This window comes from Uloborus diversus, chromosome 5 (assembly GCF_026930045.1).
Source record: "Uloborus diversus isolate 005 chromosome 5, Udiv.v.3.1, whole genome shotgun sequence".
Lineage (NCBI taxonomy): Eukaryota > Metazoa > Arthropoda > Arachnida > Araneae > Uloboridae > Uloborus > Uloborus diversus.
Genome location: NC_072735.1, coordinates 53,489,572 through 53,514,070, shown reverse-complemented (window position 1 = coordinate 53,514,070; position 24,499 = coordinate 53,489,572). Strand labels below are relative to the sequence as shown.

Sequence of the window (24,499 nt, the reverse complement as noted above, 5' to 3'; positions counted from 1 at the left end):
TAGTGGTTCAGAAGGTTCATCTTCCTCAGAAACTGAAGGATATGATTATGATGAAGAGGTTGCAGGCGATGCTTGCTCTGAGCCTGCCACTAATTGGTCTTCAGAGATAAAACAAATTCCGCAAATTGACTTTTCGGTGAGAACTGGACCAAATTTTACCACTACGCAGCCAGTGACTGAACTGGATTGTTTTAACCTTTTTTTTGACGAGAGACTTTTAGATATCATCGTCAATGAAACAAATGCTTTTGCTCAGAAAATAATCGAGAAAAAGCAAAGTGAATCTGAACCCTCAACTAGCTGTCTTATCAAGCCTTTTCAGAACATAACAGTGGATGAACTTATGATATTTCTCTCATTAGTAATTCTAATGAGTATCATCCGAAAACCTAACTTAAAAATGTATTTTTCTACAAATACAATGCTTTTAACTCCATTTTTTAGCATGGCTATGGCAAGAAACAGATTCCTAGACATTTTGAGATTCCTGCATTTCAATTCCGATACCGAAGCGAAAAAACTGGAGAAAATCAAGCCAGTACTAACTGCACTAATAGAAAATTTCAAGTCCATACTTACGCCTGAAAGAAACATATGCATTGATGAAACTCTGTTTGGTTGGAAAGGACGTTTAAGTTTTCATCAGTATATACCATCTAAAAGAGCGAGATATGGAATAAAAATATATAAATTGTGTGAATCGCAGACAGGATACATATGGAACTGTTGTGTTAACACTGGAAAGGATATTGAGATCATTCAAACTGCAGGTCTCTACGGTGAGAGAGTTGTGAAAACACTTTTATCAGATCTGTTGGGAAAAGGATACAACTTATATTTAGACAGATTTTTTGTGTCCCCAAACCTTGCTTCGTATCTGCATGAAAACAACACAAACATGTGTGGGACTGTCATGCGAAACAGAAAAGGAATGCCGAAAATCATTCCTGATGTAAAAAAAATGAAACTGTTGTGATGCAGAAAAATTGTGTGAATTTATTTGCATTTAAGGACAAAAAGAAAACTGTTTTAATGCTGTCAACTGCTCATGACAATGTTATTGTGCCAGTCGGCAAGAAAGACAGAAAGACTGGAGAGGACATTTCAAAACCATTGTGTGTTGTTGAATACAATCAAAACATGGGAGGCGTTGACTGTGGTGATTCAGTCATTCACCATTATCCTGCTTTCAGAAAAACAGTTAAATGGTATAAAAAACTGTTTTTTGGATTTTTAGGTATGGCACTTCTAAACGCAAACATTATATATTCGAAAGTAAAAGGAGGAAAACTACCAGCTTTGGAATTCAGAACTAGAATTGTTCATCAAATAACTGATAAGTTTAGCAAACCGAAGACTCATAAGATAGCTCCAAAATCACCGGACACTCAACCTTTCCGATTATCCGGTAGACATTTTCCAAAAATTTACATTGATGGAAAAGGTAACAAAGCTAGAAGACGATGCGTCGTTTGCGCAAAAAACAAAAAGTCAAGGCAAACTTCGTACTATGAGTGCAAAATATGCAACGTAGGACTGTGTGTCGATCCTTGTTTTGAACTATACCACATGCAGCAGAATTTTTAAAATTAAGTTCATAAAGACTAGTAAAGCACAGGTTTTTTTCATTCTGATTTCAATGGTATTTGTTCATATGATTATTTGCGTATCGTATCCTTTATTTTTGTGTGCATACAGAAGGTTAGTGGTTTGCATATTTAATTCTTTTATTTTAATGTTATATCTTTGGTGTTAATAAATATTAAGTAATTATACGGCAATTCCACCGTTACGGACGTAACAATCACAGACTTTAAACACTCATAATTTCAATTTGGTTTCATAAAAAGCTACATTTTTTTCCCTGTTGCATAGTTTGGTGTTATTAATGCTATCAAAAATTTGGGTGCTGATTGCTTTATAACAAAAAGTAACAAAAATTAAAAACTGCCTGTTACGTAACTCAGAAAACAGCAAAATGTATACATTGTCATACAATTGCCAATATTCCTGTGAATTATTCATAGATTTCAAAAATTTTCTTTGAGAGTGCAATGGTCTAGATTAACACATTATTTTGACCCTTTAAGTTACACTTTAATAGTTTTAAAGATTTGGGGAGGTAGGGAGCAGCTCTCGTGCATATACCGCCATATAAACAAATATAAAATATAAATTGGTGCGTCATAAAAAGTAAAATTATCCAAGGGGAAATTAAGCAAAACAAAAGTGGAATTATTCAGTTACTAATAAATTTTTCAAATTTTTAAGGGAGTACTTTTACAGTTTGAGAATTTTTGATGATTTTCTCTATCTCTCAACAAACATATTAACTGCCAAATTTCTTTTAAAGTTAACCTTTGTTTTTAATCGCTTTTTAATAGAATTGGCACGTTTTTGCCAAAGGTGGAAAAAATGGTTGAAACTGACATCGGGAAAAATGCATTTTGGCCAACATTTGCCTAAGTAATCTAAATCTTGCTTCAAAACTAAATGTGCTTTATCTGAGGATCAGATGTAGCTAGTTTAATATTTAGTACTTTTAACTCTAATCTAATTATGCTTTTTCATTTAAGTTTTAAAACTGTAAAATATTCAACGCATGAATGAAACAGTAATCTAAGTATTATTTTTTATAGAGCCTAAATAACAATAAAAAGTAACTCAGTAACTTTGGTTTAAACTATTAAACAGGACAAATTCTTGTCTCTAAGTTAGTTTTCAAATAAAAAGTAATATCAATTTGGCTATGCTTTCAGAATGATAGAAGTTTGAAGAGAAAAACTATAATTAATATCTGTAATATAAATGTTTTTGAAAAAAAAAACTATTTGAAAATTACACACAAAATGCTTCAGATTTCATCTCGTTAAATGATCAAGTAATTTTCACAAAAATCTACTTGGAAAACACTATTTTTTTGTGTCACAGTGCATTGATGAAGCAAAGTTTGAGAAATTAAGGAACCCTCTAGAATATTTTTATGCACGTTATTAAACGTTAATTGCTAATCTAGAATTATTAACATCAATTGAATTTATTGCATGATTTGGAGGACAAAAAATCTTACATTGAGAGGAACACCTCAGAGCAACAGTAGGATATCTTAGTGTTATTCCTAGGATTAGATGTCTTAATGTTGCCTTGAGGTGACGAAGTGTATATTTCAATAATTTTAAAAAATGAAATGAAATATCCACTAATATTTATAAAATTTTGAAAATCACAGTATCAGAAGTTTTGTTATATCATATTACATGTCATACCCTATATTTTCATTGCCCATCCTGTACTTTTTTTCTTTTTAATTGGAAATATACATGTATTAGGGTCGTAACGTACTGCTTTTTGTTACGTCCATAACCAAAAATGTTACGTCTGTAACGCCATTTTTTTAAAAACTAAAGAAATTCTAATGTTTTAAACTATGGTAAACAATTACTCTGATAAAATGCTAAAAGGACAAAAAAGGATTTTTTTTAATTTTGATTTTTTAGGAAGTAACGACAACTTTTGCTAAATTTTTGTTACGGACGTAACATTAAACTTCATTTTTTTTTAAATTTAAATTGCCTGATTTCATCTTGTAAAAAAATAAAATAAATGCATGTTATTATAGTATTATGTTAATAGTTTAAGCTGTACTGCAATTAATTTTGTTTATTTTTATTTTGCTATTAGAAGTAAGCGTTTGAAAATGGGGTATTTTTTTTCTGATTGTTTTGAAGACCCGACTATCATACTTCCAACTAGGAAAAAAATGTTTTATTTAATTTTTATTAAAAAAGCAATGCAATATTCTGAAAATACACATTTCAAGCTTTACAATGATGTATAATATAGCAAAATAACTGCAATATGAAATTTTGACCTACTGGTTTCACTTTTCATGGAATTGCCCTATACATTATTTACATATCCTATAAATTTGGAGTCTTTATATTGAAATTCTGATTTTATATGATTTTTTTAGTAAAATTAGGCTTAACAGCTCAAAATGCGTGGGCCCGTGGCGACGTTCCATTGCGGAGCGTTCGGTCCCGTGAGTGCGTTTTGTTTTCCGCACGCTGGTCCTCAGGGGGTTAATAGGAATAATTTCGCAACATCTGGGTACTATAATAAGACAAAAAATGATAATAAGACATGCAACAATTAATACAAACTACACTGGTGTGCAAAAATTAAAGATGAGACAGTTTTTTTAATATATCTTTGTACAAAAACTTTCCAAATCAACACATTTAATACCGTAAGATCCCCAATACGTAAGGACATGTATAATGTAAGCAACACTTACTAAAAGAGAAATCAGAGGGGTAAAAAGAAGCTTTATTGAAAAAGTAGCATGGAGCGCAATGCGACTGAAGGCCAAAACATCCCTGTGATGGGTGTCCAGCAAGAAACATCCGGTCTTTAGTAGGGGATATGATCTCCCCCGACTGCTAGGTAGGTTTCACAGCGTCTGCCCATTCTGAGAATGAGGGTGTCAATGAGTTATTGAGGCATTGCTGCCCATTCGTCTTGCAGCGCCAATCGAAGCTCCCGAATCCTTACTGGTGGTAAGGTACGAGCTGCCAAGCGTCTGCCTAGAAAATCCCATACATGCTCGATGGGATTGAGGTCCGGAGATTTTGCCGGCCAGTCCATATGTTCAATATCCTCACTCTCTAAGAGCTGTTCGGCAGCTACTGTGCGATGACATGGTGCATTGTCGTCCATGAAAAGGAACTGCGGACCCATAGCGCCTCTAAAAAGACGCACATATGGAAGAAGAATCTCGTTACAATAACGGGTCCCGTTGACTGAACCTGCGTCGAAGATGTGAAGGTCTGTACGACTACCAAGCATGATGCCTCCCCAAACGAGAACACCGCGACCTCCATACCTGTCCCTTTCAATGATGTTCGAGGGATGATTGCAGCTTCCCCGCTCTCTCCAGATGAGTATGCGCTGAGAATTGCTACTCAGACTGAATCTGCTCTCATCTGTAAAGAGTACTCGTCCCCATTCATTGTCTCTCCGATTCCGGTGTTCCCGGCACCACAGAGAACGCCTTCTCCGATGGGTAGGCGTTAGAGGTACACACTGTATAGGGCGTCGTGCAAACAGACCACCACCGTGCAGTCTTCTGGCCACGGTAAAACGCGATATCGGTCGTCCAGTCGCCTGTGTCGTGTGTCTAGCGATTTCTCCCGCTGTCTGCTGCCTGTTTCTTCTGGCCTGTAAGACAATATACTGGTCATCTGCGGGTGTGGTTCCTCGTGGACAACCACTACTGAACCCCCGGATAGCTGTTCCTGTAGTTTGAAATTGTCTCCAAAGTCGTGAAACGATGCTGTGAGCGATTTCGAACTCTGCAGCCACACTTGTCACACTGTGGCCTTCCTCCAACTTCCCAATGATTCGACCTCGATTAAAAGCATCCAGATGTCGTCTAACAGATTGATTATTCGCCATTTCTTGCTGAGGCAGCAACTCGGTGTGACTTTAACTGCTATATGGCGTGCAATCTCTTTGCCAGAAATAATGATCTTACACCGACAACATGCTTTATACTACTCAGACACTCCCCCATTACGTCTGCCTGCATATATGCGCATGTGCTACCGTACATCACCTTACTTAATCTCCTGATTGGTCTTTCTGTCCGCTCTGCCTCTTCGTTCAGCTGATATGCTAATTTTTCGACTTCGTCCTTAATTTTTGCATACCAGTGTAGTTAAATCTGTGAAAAAATATATCATAGCACTTACAGTCAGTTGTATGATGAGAAAGAGTTGTGCAAATTATATTAAAGGTACAAAATTAATTCTGACCAATTATTAGTAAGAGCAAGAAATATGTTTTGTACTGTTAGTGCAATATAATTAAACACAAATTGTGAGTAATTGTGGGACGGCTTGTTGAGGGTAGACGCAGTGGCGGATGCAAGTGAGGGGGTCATAACCCCCCCCCCCCCCCCAACCCGCAACAGTATTTGAATGTTTGCTCGAAAAAATAAAAAACTTGATCGAAATCGTAAGAAGTGTATACAAGGAGGAGGGGGGATCATGGGGGTCATGACCCCCTCCTCTCATCAAAATCTGCGGCAATACTTTGTAATCTGTTTCAAGGCTCATTGCATTTGAGTAGTGAAAATGACTGCTTGAAAAAAAAAGCCGGACCGAAACCATAATAAGAAACAGTAAATAGTTCTCGATTTTTTTTTGGTGGGGGGGGGAGAGAGGGGTATTAACTGTCACTTTTCTATTTATAGCATATGTATTTAAAATATATAGACAGTAAAGATAGCTTTTCTTGAGACAGTTAGTCTGCGGCACTGAGTTCAAGAGCCAGTATAATGAAAAGTAATAAAGAAGTGTCTGACGCCCGTTTGCTTTTTATAGCAACAAATTTAATCAACGATAGCTTTTGTAAAGCCATATCCAAAGCTTCAGGCATCGCTTCAATCGATAAAACATTTGAGTCCAAAAATTTTTTTTTTCTGTAAAATCTCTATAGATTAGAATTTCTTTCTGTTGTAATTTTTAGATAGTTCAGTTTTCAGTCATGCTGAGTTAAATTTTAAATGTGCTGTAAATAGTTTATTAGTTTAAATCAGTGTTTAAGATTTATTATCGTGCAAGAAATGTAAATTTTGAGTGTCGTGTTAGCGCAAAACCTCATTATACATAGGTTCTCGCAGGGGTGCCCACCTAGGCAATGGCGGATACAAAAAGAGGGTCATTGGGGTCATGACCCCTCCCCCCCCCCCTAAAACGTTGACAATATTATCCGTTCGCATTGTATTCAAACACTTTATGGATAAAATGTAAATGATTTCAGTTTTTGTTTCAGTTTTTAAATTACTTTTAAAAGTAAATACTTAAATTACTACTTCTCTTAATTGTTTATAAAATTTATTCGTGAGGTTTTTGTCCTATTCGGTGCCATATCCCTGACCGATGTGTTATTTTTTAAACACCTAAGCAGTTTCAGAAATTTTTCTTACCAAAAACCATAAGTTTATTCATGGAGGAGGGGTGAGGGTCACTCTTTAACATGAGCCCCCCCTGAAATGTTAGTCTGTATCCGCTTCTGGGTAGATGATAAGTAACCCCCAATATTTGGTGTTTAAGCGCATTTCTCTTTTCGCTGACTATTCCACCAGGCAGAGTAAAAACAAAAGTCGCCATCACTATCAAATACTTCGACACAACTTTTAACAGTTCTGAATTTGTACAGTTATAATATTCACCGTAGTAATATATAGGATTCTCCTTTAGTTTAAGAATTGGAGTCTTAGAATCGACTGCAAGTTCTGGCAACAGACTACCAGTCAGTGTTGAGTTCTTCCAATAGCTTTGACCTCTTCCTCACCCTCCAGTTATCTTTTACCATCTTGTAGTGATCTTCCCAAAAATCATCCTTTACACAGAAAAATCGATATTTTTAAATGTGCGCAAATAAATGAAATTTTTAGAGCAATTCCGTACGTAAACTTAATTACCCAGCGAGAAAATTGGAGCAAATTTTACAATAATTTTTAATTATAATACAAAAACATCAACATCGAAAAAACATCGAAACCAAAACATCGATGTTCCGAAAACATTGAAAGTAAAACATCGATGTTTCCAAAACATCGACATCGATGTCGCACCCCTAATACTCATGTACATTCAAAATTTTTCATTAGATCAGTAATATTCAGACCCCGAAGAGTTCCTTATTTTCCTACTTTTTCCTACTTTTTGAAGCCCACTCCTTTTTTTCCTACTTTTTCCTTTTTTTTCCTACTTTTTCCTTTTTTTTCCTACTTTTTCTTTTTTTAGTATAGCACTTCTAATTGCATTGATTTTTATATTTGCTATGTCTCACCGATAATTTTCTGCATGTTTCTTTTTCAAAAAGAAAAAGGAAAGGAGCAGATAGTGAGCATATCATTGACTGAATAGTAATTTCTGGAAGAAACGCAGCGCCGTTAGCGTGTTTAAGAGTTGAATTTTCGGAAGTGCGACTCTTTTGCCGAAGCGACATTTACGGTCGACTTTTCTCTGTATTGCGTCGATTTTTGTCCTACGGTTTTAACAAAACAATTAAAAAATAGATACTGACACATTCTGATACAATTATATATTATCTACCCGTTAATTAGAATGAAGTTTTAATTCCAGTAAACGGTGGACTGTTCGAAAAGTGTGGGAAAAGCCATTACAGTAAAATGGAGCTTGTTTCAAACAAAAAGACAATGTAAAACCTTAAAAGGAACGTAAGGAAACGAAAAACCTGTACAAATTTTATCGACGTTAGTACAGAATAAAAGCAACAGATAACAAAAATTTGCAACAACTAATCACTTTAAAAAAACTGCGGAAACTAACTTCTTTCATTCATAAATGTGAAAAAAATCCTTCTAGAAAGGTTCCTTCCAGAGTGTAAACATGATTATGAAAATTAATTTATTTTCCTCGCAAAGAGTATTAAAGAAAAAAAAAAAGAAAGAAAGAAATGGGCAGAACGTACCCGAGAAAATTCGAAAATTGATTTTAATGCTTGATTCCACCACTTTAATGCTTTAAAAATACTGTTAGTTTATTTCTGGGACAGTTTTAAATGGGGTTGTTTCCTTCAGTCAAAAGTACTACTTTTAGTCACTGAAGTTGATAGAATGTGCAACCAAAAAAAAAAAATAATAATAATAACGTAGACTCAGAAAACACTTTCATTTTCCCGAAGTTTTTTTTAAATTAATTTTTTAAAAAGTCTGATTTTTCAAACAAGGCGTTGGTCTTTATGACGTCAGAAATAATGCACTTTGCCGCGTATTTCACTGGAGCGCTAAACATTTAGGCTTGCTGCCTACCGCGTTTCCAGGTTACGATAATGGGGCCGTTTCCAAACTTTTAAAAGTATTTTTTTCTGAAAGAGCATGCTTAAAATCATAGGATCTGACCATTTTTAAATAAACTGTTGAAGTTAAATATTTTTAAAAAATTACTTAAATCGGTGCTCTTTCATTGTTTACATTTCTTGCGGATGACATCACAAATGATGAAATGCCATTCCATGTTGTCATTCACACAGCAAAATGTTTAATTCACATCTTTACTCATGTGTATTGGCAACGATATTGATAGCAAGCGTAGAGCTCAATTTTAATTTGCTTCTTGATTATCATAACTTGGAAATGCGGTACAAAGATGCGCCAGAGAGCATCATTTGTGACGTATATATATATATATATATATATATATATATATATATATATATATATATATATATATATATATATATATATATGCATAGAGTAAAAATTAATTTGAATTTTGACATCTGGAATTCCAATTATGTTTTTTTGCAATCACGAAATCACGAGTGTGTGTGTAGGTGTGTGTTTGTGTCTGTGCAGGCATGAGTGTCTGTGTATGTGTGTGTGTGTGCAGGTGTGTGTATGTATGCGTGTGTGTAGGATATGGACGCAACTTGGAGGCTTTGCTCGCTAGAGGAGCAACATCGTGAGGGCCGGTCGACGGTGGTACTGCAGAGGGAGGCGGTGGGAAAATAAAATCATAGGAATTCAAAATAGTCAAATGAGAACAATAACCAACGTGATTGCTCAAAAAATCAATACAAACCAAACCAAATTATTTTCTCCATTTATATTACAAGGGCAGTAAAAAAAGTATCTGATCTTATTTTTTTATTGTATGAAAACCTGACCGACATGAATCAAACATACTTGCATGAGCCAACTTTAAACCTTTTCGGGCATGCTAAAGACCTGCTTGCTGCTCATGAAAAACTACTAAATAATATGCGAAAACCAGGTTAATAAATATTCAAATGTATTTGTATATTTAACTTAAAAGTTTAATAGAAAAATACATTTCCATTTTTCTTAACCTAGTTTCTGCATGTTATTAAGGTGTTACAAGATAAATATCTGTTCTCCTGCCAATAAAATTTTTCTGAAATTTGACTGCTTCCCCTTGACGTATGTGTGTGTAATCATATCTGTTGTATTTGTATATTATCTTAAATATTATTTGTATATTATGTTATTAACTTTATCTTTTCTTCTGGAAATGAAATTTACGTTTAAATTTGGTTCCTCTTGGCGTGTGCAATCATATCTTTTCCTATTTTTCCTACTTTTTGAAGTAATTTTTTTCCTACTTTTCCTACTTTTTTGATTTTTGATTCCTTATTTCCTACTTTTTTTCCCCGAAAAACCACTTCGGGGTCTGAATATTCTCTGAAGGAAAAATTGCTAAAATCATCTAAAAGTAAGAAAATATGCCTATTAAAAGTGAATAAAAAAAACTTGATTAGGTTTAGATGTATAACGCAATTATAGTTCATTTCGTAAGATATTTTCTCAGTTGCCTAGTGCTAAAATAGGTTTTCCGTTCTAAAAATCGAAGGTTCCATTTCAGCATGTCGCAAAATTAAGTTATTAAATTTTACTACTATATAAAAAAAATAATAAACTGTTTGTTACGGTAGAAAATTTGCAAAATTGAACTTACATGAAATAGTGCACTAATTCTAAATAGAAATATATCTCCAAGTGTAGTATGATCGCAGGTGATAATAAAACAAAAAATAATTTTAAATGTGTACTTTCGGTTACATTTTTAAAAATATAAATCACAAAATAAATAAAAGAGAACAGCAAAAAAAAAAAAAAGGAAAAGAAAAGAAACAGGTTGTTATATAAAACATGAGAACAAAGTAATGTTTATTAAAACTATGTCGTTTAATTTTCATAAACTTAACAAAAATATTGTTTCATAAAACATCTGCTTTTTAAAATAAGAACTGGCGTAAGTTGTTGAAACTGACCTCCCCCCCCCCTAAAAAAACATCTGTCAACCGTGACATCTACCCAAAAGAAAGAGGTGCGTTCTTTCAAATTTTTTTTCTCCAGCTACAGAACTGTATACGTACATATAGTATTACCAATAATGGAAAAGAAGTAACAACAAATACATTGATGACTCAGCTGGAGTACGAGATAATTTAATTTAAAAAAAAAAGAGACTCGCCTAAATATTAGGAAACTTCAAAATTATTATTTCACAGTACGAATGAGAACAGAAAAAAAAACTGCAACACGTTTTAAATGGTAGAAATATGAGAAAGTATTAATCCTTGTTAAAAATGTCTGAATATTAAATGTAAAATAAGCGACTTGGAAATCGTCAAGTTAAAAATTAAAGCCAAATCATTATAGGGCGAGATCTTATTAGGCTTGACCTACCGTGCTCGAGTTTCCTAAAATTGTTACAAGAGATGAAGAGTAAAAGTTGTAAATAAAACGTTAAAGTAAGAATTTCTACCTCTTTCATGTGACCTAATCAGGGGTTGAAAGGTGCCTAAAAATAAGTAATTTACCCTCATTGAGTTTCTGAAAATCGTTATTATAAACAAAGAGTAAAAGATGGAAGTTGTTTGAAGTTCCAATATTGAAACTTTGAATAGCGGAAACTCTCTGATTGGACCACTTTTGCTTAGGCAATCCTATACCATCGGTTTTGTAATATTTTTACCTACATTTTTTTTTTGTATAACTTATGTGGAAACTCGATGAGTGTAAATTAATGATTTTTTGGGCACCTTTTAGCCCCTGACAATCCTGGTTAGGAACTAGAAAAAGGTAGGCAACCTTACTTTAACTGTTTCTTTACAGCTTTTACTCTTCATTTATGACAACAATTTTTGGAAACAATGAGAATAAACAACTCATTTTTGGGCACCTTTTAGCCCCTGGCAACCCTGATTAATTCACATGCAACACAACCTTACTTTAACGTTTTCTTTACAGCTTTTACTCTCCATTTATGACACCAATTTTAGGAAACTCGATGAGGGTAAATTACTCATTTTTGGGCACTTTTTAGCCTCTGGCAAACCTGATTAGTTTACACCCAACAGATAGGCAACCTTACTTTAACATTTTGTTTACAGCTTTTTACTCCTCATTTATGACAACAATTTCCAGAAACTCGATGTGGGGTAAATTATCTCCCTCATTGAAAACCTTTTATCTCCTGACAACCCTGAATAGAGAGCCAAAAAAGGTAGGCAACCTTAGTTTAGCGTTTTATTTCCATCTTTTACTCTTTGTGTATGATAACGATTTTCGGAAACTCAATGAAGGTGAATTACTCATTTTTAGGCACCTTTCAACCCCTGGCAACCCTGATTAGGTCACGTGAAAGAGGTAGAAATTCTTACTTTCATGTTTCATTTACAACTTTTACTCTTCATCTCTGGTAACAATTTTAGGAAACTCGATGAGAGTAAGTCAAGCCTAGTGGGATCTTAAACTGTATGAATGGTAATTGATAGCAGGGATGTTACAGAATACAAAAGGATCACCAGAAAAGTGATGAAAGGTATCTTTGGAAATAATTTTGGCGACAGAAAGCATGAGAAGGATTTTAGCAGGTGTGTGGACAGAAAGTGGAAATTCCAAACATTTTTTTAGTAACCCAAACAAGAAAACATTTCTAGTCGTTGCATTGAAAAATTGCAAATGAACTGCAATGGTTAAAGAAATTATGAATAAAGCAGAAAGTAAAAATGTTTGACATGAATATATTGTATTGCACTAACAAAAAATTTCATTTGAGGTTGATTAAGAGTTCTAAAATTGAAGATGAATGTAATTAAAAAATAAGAAGTGATTTTTGTCACAAGTGTATCAATTCAGTGCTTCAAACTGCTTATGTTCAAAAGAACAGTCAATCATTTTTTTAGGTGAACTAACGGATCCATTCATTTTAAGGATTCGTTCTTTTTGACTCATTCGTTCATGAGTGACACATCCCTAATGGAAACCTGCTACCAATTGTTTGTTAGAAAATTCATATAGCTATCTTTTTATGTTATGTCATGCCCAAGTTGTTTTTAAATTTTACTATTATTTCTCCAGGTGCTTGCATCCTACTGTGCATCTGATACATTGGCAACTTTAAAAATCCTAAAGAAAATCATGCCTATGTACTTGGAAAGGTAAATTATTTGCTGTGATGAAACTGCATATTGCTTTTGTTTTGTATCTAAATTATTCTGTCAATTTAAATGAATATCACAGTGATTTCATTTTTACATAAAACTGACCTTTTATATTTTTATTTGTTTAATTTTTTTGTTCGTTTTTAATCAATTAATTTTTTTTTTCAAATAAATTCTGTTGCATTTTATTATATCAAAAACTCTCTCAAAAAAAAAGTAAATCAGGATGAATGTTAAAGTTACATCTTGGATTTGAGGGAGAGGGGAGGTGCAAAATATTACTCAACATTTCATAAGTAACCAATGTCATATTATTTAGTGATAAATTAATCTATTACTGTGCGTTAATTAATGAATTATAACCAAGTTTTAATTTTGTTAGGTGTTTTTTTTTTACTTTTAATGTCCTTTTATTTAAAAACTATTTAGTAATATTAAATATGATATCAACAGATGGGTAAATAACAAAAATATACTACAGTAAGTAAATAAAGCAAAGTTCCAGAAGTTCCAGAACAGTTGAAAAACTGATTTTATGCTAACTTCAAACCCTACATAACTCAGACAAAAATAATATAGTACCTAACCCATTTTGAAAAATGTTCTACTGCTGTTGTGTATGACAGAAGATATGCTTGCTCTTCCAACAAGCTAATTTTATGAGAAAAAGATTCAATTGCCCACCATATTGAGTTTTTTTTTAAGAGAGAGAGTGAGGCAAGCAGACAACAAGAGGGGAGCTTTGTCCTCCTCCATTAGCCTTTCACCTTGCGTTATGCTACCTATGGTGATACATATACTTATACAAGCAAGGAGGGAGAAGCAGATTATTTTTAAGTATCAAAATAATTTTACCACTAATGCCCATAGTCATTCTTTTAATGAAGTAAGAGTCTTTCATGTAGTATTTTCTTCAAAGTAAAATTCTAAAAATTTAAGATTGGTGAAATTAAGTAGAAGTGAAATTATGAAGCATGATAAACTATTGACTATTTTCTGCGAAACCGAAATTGATTTTGGCAGTTTAAGCTCTTGATGAAAATTATTATCTGCAATAAACGATCAAGTGTTATTTTTTTCTGGAAGAAAGGATTAGAACAGCTGCATTTTTATGTCTAAATAAAATATTACAATTTATTTCTAGTTTTTCTCTGGAATGAGCTGCTTCATACTCAAGATTGATTCTTAGACCAGCTACCGGAATGTTCATGTTGAAAACAAAAAACCCTATTTTATGCTTCAGAAATAAAAATAAATTAATATTTAAAAAACAAATAAAAAAACTATTAGATTTTTATAAGCTGCACTCTTACTAAGTTGTAACTTACATAGCAAAAAAGAAGGTGAAACCTATCGCATCCCTTGCAGTTCTCCCCTGTTGTTATTTTGATTTGAAATAAAATTTGACTAATGATGTAAATAAAATATGATCAATCTTTACAAATATACCAGTTATGTGCAATAGTTTGTTTAAAAGAAATGAATACTACTTTTATACTTTTCACCAATGTTCTAAACTTTTCAGATTCCCTCATCCTGTAACTCTGTATGGGTTATTAGAAATGTCTACTGCTTATCTTCCTGTGAATCAAAATTGGAGCAGGTATCTTTATGAAGCTCAGTCAACATATGACGATTTACAAAAAGAATTAAAACTCTCCCTTGTGCACTTGGCTAATGATGCCGCTTCATTACTACATAATGATTTGTAAGTGTTTTAAAATTTAGTTCTTAGTGCCAATAACATTACAATTTTCCAGACATGTAGGGTCCAGACATGACATGTGCAGGATGCGTCTGGCTAATGTTCACACGACGTGTTTCTGCTTCTTTGGGCGACATTAGTGCTCTGAAAAGTCTGAGTCAGGTCAAGCGAAACTTGAGCCAGAATTAAAAAATTGGAATAACGTTGTGGATTAATAGAGGTGTAAACGTCCTTTGTGGAAAAGCAGAAACCGCAATTTGTGTGTTAAGAATGAAAGATAGAAAGAAAGGGGTAAAAATTTGATCTGGGCATTTCAAATGGATTCCTTTTATGCTCCTCTGTTTAGAGCCTCAAAAATTTTACAAAAAGAAGGGCATAGTTTTTTGAACCCTTGGGAAGTTAAGGTGACACTTGCAGATCTTGGGGGCAGATCAGGTGTGCATCTGTCATTGTTAGAGGTAGATAAGGACGAGCGGTTTTTCAAAATGTTGTTCTCGGAATTCAATTGTTGCTTAGGAACAGAACAGGGGCATTCCTAGAAAGGTCATTTAGTGCTTAGAGTTTATTTTTAGCTCATTTGAACAGATGATAAATAGATAAGGCACATGTTGCACTCAGATTTAACCAATGGTAGCAACATAACTAATTAATTTTTGAGGTAAAAACCTGAACTAGAAACAAAGTTGGTTCAGAAACACAAAAAAATTGAAGCAGACAAATCTCTTCTCACCTCTTTAGAAAATCATTTCCTAAATAGAAAAGTGATAAAAGAAGTATATTTTAGAGAAGAAAAATTTTAGTTTCTCTATTTAATTATATTCTGATCATAATGTTCTTTATGTACTGTAAACAGAACATACACAATTTCTGTTAATGCTGTTTTTTGGCATTTTCAAAAATGACCTCTTGGAGCGACCAACCTCCATTAACAACCAATTTTTTGAGGAACGGAGATTTTCTCACTCCAGTGAAGTTTCACAAAATACATACTTTTATTCCATGTAGTGTAATTTAATTTAAGTGCCATTTTACTTAGAATTGCTACATTTGAAGTAAAATTTTATTACATTTGTAGAATGCTAACTCTATTTGCTGAAATAGCTATTCAAAATGATTTAAGTTCATTTGAATCAAACATTTTTTGCAATAAAGCAAGAAGTTCACTTTTGATCTTTAGTGTTTTCATTATTAATATTATATTGTTTTGAATAGATATAAAAATGATCCATGGCTTTGGGACTTAGACTGGTCTGTTCAAAGCATTAAATTCAAGAAAGATGCACCACAACCGAAAAAGAAGAAAAAGAAAATTCATAAAGATGCTGATAAAATCTCTAAAACTTCAAAGGAGGAAGAAAAAGTCACAGGAAATAAATCATCTGAAGTACGACACTCCTTGACCATAATACTTCTTTCATTTATTTTCTAAGCTGAAGACCACTTTCGTAAATATTATCATAAATAGCACATGGGTTTTAATTAGTGATGTTTTTTGACAGATCTTAAACGGATCTTTTCTGTTCTAAAAACTCTTAAATATTTGAATAAAAGACTCTTAAATTCCGTTTAAATTAGGGTTTATTCCCTATTTAATTTCAGAAGCCAACGGTTATCTGAGACTTGTTTTTTTTTTAAATTTTTAGTTTAATATTTTTTGTTATTGATTTGGGGTTTTGTTATTCTTCATTTTGGTTTTTCTCGGCATCCATCAAAAAAAAGTGAGACGAAATTCTCTATTTACTGTTTGTAAAGATGTTCCTGGCTCTGTTATTCCTTCGGTCGGAGTAATTTGGGTGGAATGGATCAGTTCTAAATTTATGCTGAAATAAAATGCGAAAGATTATTTCTAGCCTATCGAGTAACAGCTTTACACTCTTGCTCCAGTATCCTACATCTACCAAGCAAGCTAGAAATAATTTTTCACATTCTATTTAAGCATTAATGCAGCGCTGACCCGTTCCTTCCAACTCTCCCTCAATTTTCACGGAGATTTCTTTAAAGAGTAATAAATCAGGCTTTATCGCCGTAAATGGAATTTTTTAAAGAAACAGTGTTATTATTATGCCGGGAATGCTTTTTGTAATAAATTTTACACTAGGATAGTTGAATTGGGCAAAAAAAATTTTGAGATTCATATCCGTATCCGTATCCACGGATCTTGACACTAATGGTCCGGATCCGGATCCATGGATCCACTTTTTTAAAGATCCAGCACATCACTAGTTATAATACAAATTCAAATGTGTGTATTCAATTCCAAAACTTTACATCTTTTGACAATGCATATATGTGATAAAAAGAAAAATTTGTTAAATAAATGCATATTATTGCATTTTGCTGTTGTTTTTAAATTTTTCTTTTCAACTTTGATGAAAGATTTTATCTTAATCTTTGGTCTTTCACAAAGAGTGAAACATTGGGCTACAATTAGAAAACCCCATTTTGTGAAAATGATCACAACTAACCTTTATATACAATAAACTCCCGGGGTGGTTGGATTTCTGCAGTTTGGATTATTCGCAGGTCTTTATATGTGTTTTTTTATTTATTTTTTTAAATGCCTGTCAAATGTTTTTTAAATTCATAATTGTGTTATTGTTTGTTTTTAGCTTTAACATTTATTTTTTACACTCAATGTTAGTAGATGCAATGTAGCAATCTATGTTTGAGAGTTATTTATATTTTTAGCTATTGTATACACTAGTATCATTTTGACTTATTATTCTGATTATCCACCATTTTCGCTTATCTGCATTTACTGTACCACCCTTTTCCACAGATAATGGGGTTGTTTCCTTCAGTCAAAAGTAGTGTTTTTTGTCACTGAAATTTATAGAATAAGTAAAAAAAATAACATGGACTTGGAAAATACTTTTTCCCAACAGTTATATTTTAATTAATTTTTTTAAATGTCCGATTCTTCAAACAAGGCGTGGTCTTTATGACGTCACAAATGATGTACTATAGCACATTTTTCTACCGCATTTCCACGTTATGATAATTAAGAAGCGAATGACAATCGTGCTCTAAGCAAAGATGCAAATTAAATATTTTGGACCGTGAATGGCAACACTGAATGGCATTTCATCATTTGTCATGTCATCTGCAGAAGCGTTAAACGATGAAAGAGCACCGATTTAAGTAATTTTTAAAAAATATTAAACTTAAAGAAATTATTTAAAAAATGGTCATATCCTATGTTTTTAAGCATGCTCTTTCAGAAAAAAAAAACTTTTAAAATTTTGGAAACAACCCCATTGGGAGTTTACTGTACTTCACTTTTGGTAGTTAATAAGAAAAGGGAAAAGATTTTTGTGGGGTAGAGGAACAGGGTTACACTATTTTAAATAACAGTATTTGTCTGGGACACTTTTAGTGGTTCTGACCAACTGAGATTTTTGTGTTGCAAAATTATAATGCTAATCAAATAAATCTTTTGATAAGTTAATGCAAATTTTATTTGTAAATATGTCCAAAAGAGTAAAAATATGCTCATGAAAAGTGATTTCAGATCATAATAAAAATTAAGTATAATAACCACCTCCTTTCCAAGTTAGGAATAAAAAAATTAGAAATGAAATAAAGAATGATATAAATTAAAAGAAATGTTATTTTGAAATTGAATGCAAAATAGAAGATGTGTTTGGAAACCATCAATTTTGCTTTTATCATTTCTTATCATTTTTTTTTTTTTTAGGTTGATTTAAATGAAGCTGAAAAGGAAGTCCATCCCAATGATAGTATTGATCCTTCTTTACAAAAAATGTATGACTCTGCAGCATCCTTAAGAAAAATTAGACCTTTCTTACCTGGATACCCTGCGCAAGTATCAAACTTTGTCTTTTCTTTTTAAAATGTTAATATTGTATTTGTGTGAGGCATTTATTTTTATATAGAAATAATCACATTTCTGTAAATATGCACTCTGTGTAGCACATTTTGCATTACAACATGTTATATAAATTTTTTAAATTAAATCTCACCTAAGCTGGTAAGGGAAATTTTATTCTTTTTATAGCTTTTTGTAGAAATTCTCTCTTTTTTTCACTTCAAAATTCTCATGTCTTGTAAAAATTTAATACATCAAAACCTCAATTATCTAATGTAATTGGGACCAAAACTGTCTTATTTAAACAGTAATTCCAGAAGTTATCAATGGTTATAGGTTTCAAAGTTATAACTGCTTTGTAATACAAATTTTGTATCATCGATACTGTATGTAACTAGCAAATTAGTCTTTAAAATGATACAAAGTTATTTTATCCAAAATTTATTTTGTAACTAACTGCATTACCTGGTTTTACGCTGCGTACCTTGACGATAAAAGTTATGTCAAGTGACGCCTGTTCAACGATCAGGCTTGAACAAGAAAAAAAATCTGCAAAATTTCCCAACTCTCTGGAAAAACACCAAAAGGGATTTTTTTTTTTTAATCACTTGAATACAGCAAAACCCTCAAAGCAAAAGCCAGAATTTTATTTGTTCACAAACAAGAAGAAAATGACAACAGATTTTTCTTTTCAATGACTTTTTTATACTAATTAAAAATGAGCTAGCAGCAGACGATCAATTTCCGATTTAAAACTGATTTTCTTTGCTTTAAAATACTTATGTTAGTGATTTTAGGGACTTGGTGGTTTCCATTCCAGAGAGGAAAAAATCTTCCAAGGGGGTTTTTTCGCTGGCTTTTGAATAACACAAAAATCAAACTCTGATAAATATTTGGTAGAAAGAGTCATTTAATGCCATTTTCGAGTCCTAAAATTAAAATTCAAATGGTTCAGTACATTTTTGGCATTTAAAAAAAAAACCTATGTTCGTTTTCGGCTGCCCAAGTACCTTCCTGCCAAATTAGGTCAAGATCTGAGGTAAACTGGATTTGTATAGGGAACATATATGTATATATGCACACATACGGGTCATTCTCTAGAAAATGTAACTTTTGAACGCAAATATTTTTTAAATTTTGAAACCTTTCATTTTTTTTTTTTTTTTTTTTTGTTTTTTTCATTCTTACATGACTCATAAATAAAAAAAAAATAAAAAATGCCTTTCTTACGGAAATTTTAAAAAAAAAGAAAAAACTTTTAATGTTTAAAAATCAAGATCAGCTTAAAATCAAAGTAGTAATTTTGTAAATTGTGCAAACAATGAGCTATTTTAATGATTGGTGGAAATCTAATACTAAGCCCTCTTAATTAAATTACAGCTTAATTAGTAGTTATACTTTTAGTTCAAATGTGTGTTAAAAATAGTATTTAGTAAATTTTAGAATATACTGGCAATTTATAATTTTGGTTAAATGCCTAAGGTTAATGTATTTCCCCTCCATCATTTATTTTCACCTAAGAAATAATGACATTGATAAGATCTGTCACGAAGGTGAGGAATTTTCCATTAATATAGACCTAATGGATACATTTTTCAGAGAAATATTTTTTTTTCTTCATTGCTACAATTTATACACGTTAAGCATATTAAAACATGTTAATTTTTTTTTCAATAATTTACATCTCCGAAATTCAAGTAAACGGAGGTGAGAAGTCACAATAACCACACTTAGTTTTTACAACAAAATCTATCTTCTTGTTTTTCGAAAGAAATCTTGCAACTTCTTTTTAACTGAAAATAAACAAGGGTGCTCCCTTGTATCATAGAAAATAGAATTTGATGTCATTACTGCCACGTGTTAATGAGGAATGGCATTTTGTGTTTAGGTAACGGAGCTGAGAATTTATCGTGTGACATACTCCTTATCCTACTAAAACGAACTAAAGCAGAATATTAAAAAAATAAATATGCTTAAACAATTAATATTTGAGACACTTGTTAAAGGAATAATAAATAAATAAGTATATACTTTTAATTAAACAAGTTATTAAGCATTATAAACAGTCACACAAGGTGTGTGACATGCCACAGAGGTGAGAATTCACATGTTGTGAACCAAAAATATACTAAAATGAAAATTATTATTAAGAAATTGTTGGAAGATTTAAATAGATATATTTTTGATGAAATAACAAAGCATTGTTAAATGAATTGTTCCTTAAAGTTTTTTTGTTGTAAAAGGCATGTGAAAGATAGTTACACTTTTTGAAGAATGACCCCTACACATTATGCCAACACAAAAAAAAAAGGGGGAAACTTGGTTTTTCAAGTCGTACACCCTCTTATATTTTTCCTTTAATGTCAAAACAGTTGTAAAAAAGGTTTCATATAATTTGAACAATGGCAACCCGTGCCAACTTGTACCTGAAAATGTACACCAAACCTGTGTACTAGGCCGAATTTTAAAATTTTGTTTTTTAGAAGTTTGAAATTTCATGTTGATAAAACGTTGCCAGTACAGCCCCACATGCACCACAAAAAAAAATTAACCAAATAAAACAATTTTAGGCATAAGAGGCTTAAAACTTAGAATGTTCTTCAAAATAAATTGATTTTTTTTATTTATCTTTTAAAAAATTACTTATGCATTTAAATAAAATATCAAGTTCAAAAATTATTAGTGAAGACATTTTTAAATCAACATTTGCAAATGAATAAAAAAAAATAATCTATTTAAAATGAAAATTTTAACTTAAAATTGAAAAAATCCATTATTTTAACACTAGAACCGCGGAAATTTCCGTGTACCTAAAACCGCGGGCAGGGGTCAATTTGACCCAAAGCTTAAAATGGGTTCTTTGATGTTTAGAAAGAGGAAAAAAAATATTTTTGATGAACAAGAGTAATACTAAGATTATACAATATAATAGTAAGATATAAAATTCTCTCCCATTAACTTTAATCATTTATTCATTTCACTTTGTAGTGTAAATTTCCTCCCAGAAGTAGTTTTTCTGCTATTACATTGTCCAGAAAAATAAGATATGGTATCTTCATTCGAGGAAATATTTTCTTCATTTGGGGGCACATATTCATCATCGCTGAAAACAACTTCTTCATCATTATCCTTTTCGGAATCATTTTCCGATAATTGTTGCATATATTCGAGGGCCTTGCCATTTGTAAAAGTTCCAGATTTTATTTCATCTGGATTTGAATTTGACAACTTTTTTCATTTATGTACATATTGTCTTTTCCTCCCAGAAGTAGTTTTTCTGCTAGTACATTGTCCAGAAAAATTCGATATGGTATCTTCATCTGAGGAAATATTTTCCTCATCTGGGGGCACATATTCATAATCGCTGAAAACAATTTCTTCATCATTATCGCTTTCGGATTCATTTTCCGATAATTGTCGCATATATTCGAGCGCCTCGCTAACTTAATTTACGCCTATTTCTTCCAGCCATTTTCACATCAGATCAATTTTATCTCCGTGTAAACAAGGCGCCGAAAAATCGAACAGACTGGTACTATCCAAGGCAATGCGAACAACCAGTTGTGAAGTCATAAATAACCGGATGTGCATCAGTTTACCACTTTCCCTTCTAGGTCGAAACAAAAAACATCAGAAAGAAAACATTCCTTGAATACACTAACCAGACGCATTTTCCCCACAAGGAACGATAACGTTAGGGGAGGAGGGGGGGACGTCTGCAACACTTGTTACTACTACTGCAGACCCCCCCCCCCCCACCTGCACTTCTGTTATCAGTAACAATTTACTGACCTTGAAGTATTGTTCTGCTTTCATCTGGGAAATGAAGAGAGTACAGAAAAAGCTTTTCCTATTCTAGGAAACGTTGAACTGCAAATTTATGGGGTCAAAATGACCCATTTCGCGGTTTTAGGTGTAAGTATTAAAAACCAAAAAGTGGTAAGTATTTAACATATCATAATTTCACAGGTTATTATTGGTATAAAAATAGGAAAAGTCACGAATTTTTTTTTCAATTTTGTTCGTAACTTTTTGAGGAAATCGGAAACAAAATTGCTTTTGGATCAAAATGACCCCATCCGCGGTTCTAGTGTTAAGTACCATGTAGGGAACTTAAATATTGCAAGAGAGCAAAAATTGCTACAGGAAAGTGATCCTATCCCCTCACTTTCCTATGCCGGGCTGATGAGTGCTAATAAGCACGAAACTGCAGTCCTCGGCTGGAAATGACTGAGCTGGCGGTGTATTTCATGTATTTCTGCTTTAGCCCTGGCTATTGGGCGGTAATTTACTGAATATACCATGCCTTGCCTTCAATCCTCGACTTGAACCGAACCATTGCTTTGGTCACTCGTCTGTTTTGCGCTAATTCTAAATTAGCTACCAGTTTGTTTGGCACTCTTGGCTTCCTTAAGAGGTTTTCCATCTCTAGCTCAGTCACTTTCCTATGCTGGGCTGATGAGTGCTAATAAGCACAAAACTGCAGTCCTCGGCTGTAAATGACTGAGTTGGCGGTGTATTTCATGTATTTTTGCTTCTTAGTTGAGTAACATTAAGTAAAATACTTTAATACTAAATTACTTAATAAATCTTTGAAGAATGCAGCTATAAATTTTGGAAACTATCACACCATACACCATTAAGCCCACAGAACTATGAAATATACTTTTGATTTATATGTCACTAGCTGCATTGCCCGAAGTTGCACAGTCTACCTCGAAAATAAGAGTTTTGTCTAGTGACACATAATTAACAATCAGGTTTAAAAAAGAAAGGAATAAAATAGCACAAACATTTCCCGTCAATTTGTAGAAAGCACATTTTTACGACTCAAAATTTAAATTTAGACATCAATGCATTTTTTCTTAATCATTCTGGATTTTCTGGCAAAACCCCCCAAGGTGGTCTCCATACACCCCGTTTTGATGAGAAAAAAACTTCTGTAAATTCCTGAGCATCAAAGGACCGCTGCGCCATCTTTGGAAAAAATCTGACGAAAACTGGATTTACATAAGGAAAACCCCTTGTGGGGTGAATTTGCACCCTCCCTTCTTTCCTCATAGGTAGGCAAAAACCCCTATGACAATTCCTGACCATCAAAGAACCACTGTGCCAAATTTGGCAAAGATCCGATAAAATCTGGATTTGTATAAAGAACTGCCCTGTGGAAGGGAGGGTGACCCCATTGCAAACGAAAACTTCCCTAAGTAAATTCTTGAGCATCAAAAAACCTGTCTGCAAAATTTTTGCAAAAATCTTACGTAAACTGGATTTGCATAAGGAAAACTCTGCCTCCCTCATCGGTAGGTGAAAAACTCACTATGAAAATTCCTAAGCATCAAAGAACCGCTGATCCAAATTTGGCAAAGATCCAACAAAAACTGGATTTGTAAAAGGAAACCCCCGGTGGGAGTGGGGATGTCCGATTGCAAACGAAAACCGCCCTATATGTGAATTCTTGAGTATCAAGGGACCTCTATGCAAAATTTTGCAAAAATCCGACGTAAACTGGATTTGCATAAGGAAAACCTCTTTGGGGTGTTTTCACACCCCCTCCCTCATAGGTAGGCGAAAAACTCCCTATGAAATTTCCTAAGCATTAAAGAACCGCTGTGCCAAATTTGGCAAAGATCCGAAGAAATTTGTGGATTCAGAAAAGGAAACCCCCTGTGGGAGGGGGAGGGGGGTTCTGATTGCGAACAAAAACTGCCCAATGTGAATTCTTGAGCATCAAAGGACCTCTCTGCCATCTTTGACAAAACTCGGACGTAAACTGAATTTGCATTAATAAAATCATTATTTGGTTAATTAAAATATATAATACATTTAAAATTATTGCTTTTTAACGATACACATGCACAAATATTTTAATATTGATTTTAAAAATGCAATTAATTTTTCTTCAGCAGATCCAATTCAAAATCCATATTATTAGGTAAATCAATTATCTCATCAATATC

At 32.9% G+C, this 24,499-nt stretch overlaps 1 protein-coding gene across 1 annotated transcript in view; it reads left to right on the top strand.

Annotated features, from left to right (window-relative positions):
• Positions 1-24,499, top strand: part of LOC129222925 (DNA polymerase subunit gamma-1-like) — a 95,683-nt gene that overhangs the window by 27,230 nt on the left and 43,954 nt on the right. Inside the window, exons 7-10 of the mRNA XM_054857486.1 lie at positions 12,923-13,002; positions 14,531-14,713; positions 15,923-16,094; positions 18,408-18,532. Coding sequence (XP_054713461.1) covers positions 12,923-13,002; positions 14,531-14,713; positions 15,923-16,094; positions 18,408-18,532 — 560 coding nt within the window. The remainder of the gene's footprint in view (positions 1-12,922; positions 13,003-14,530; positions 14,714-15,922; positions 16,095-18,407; positions 18,533-24,499) is intronic.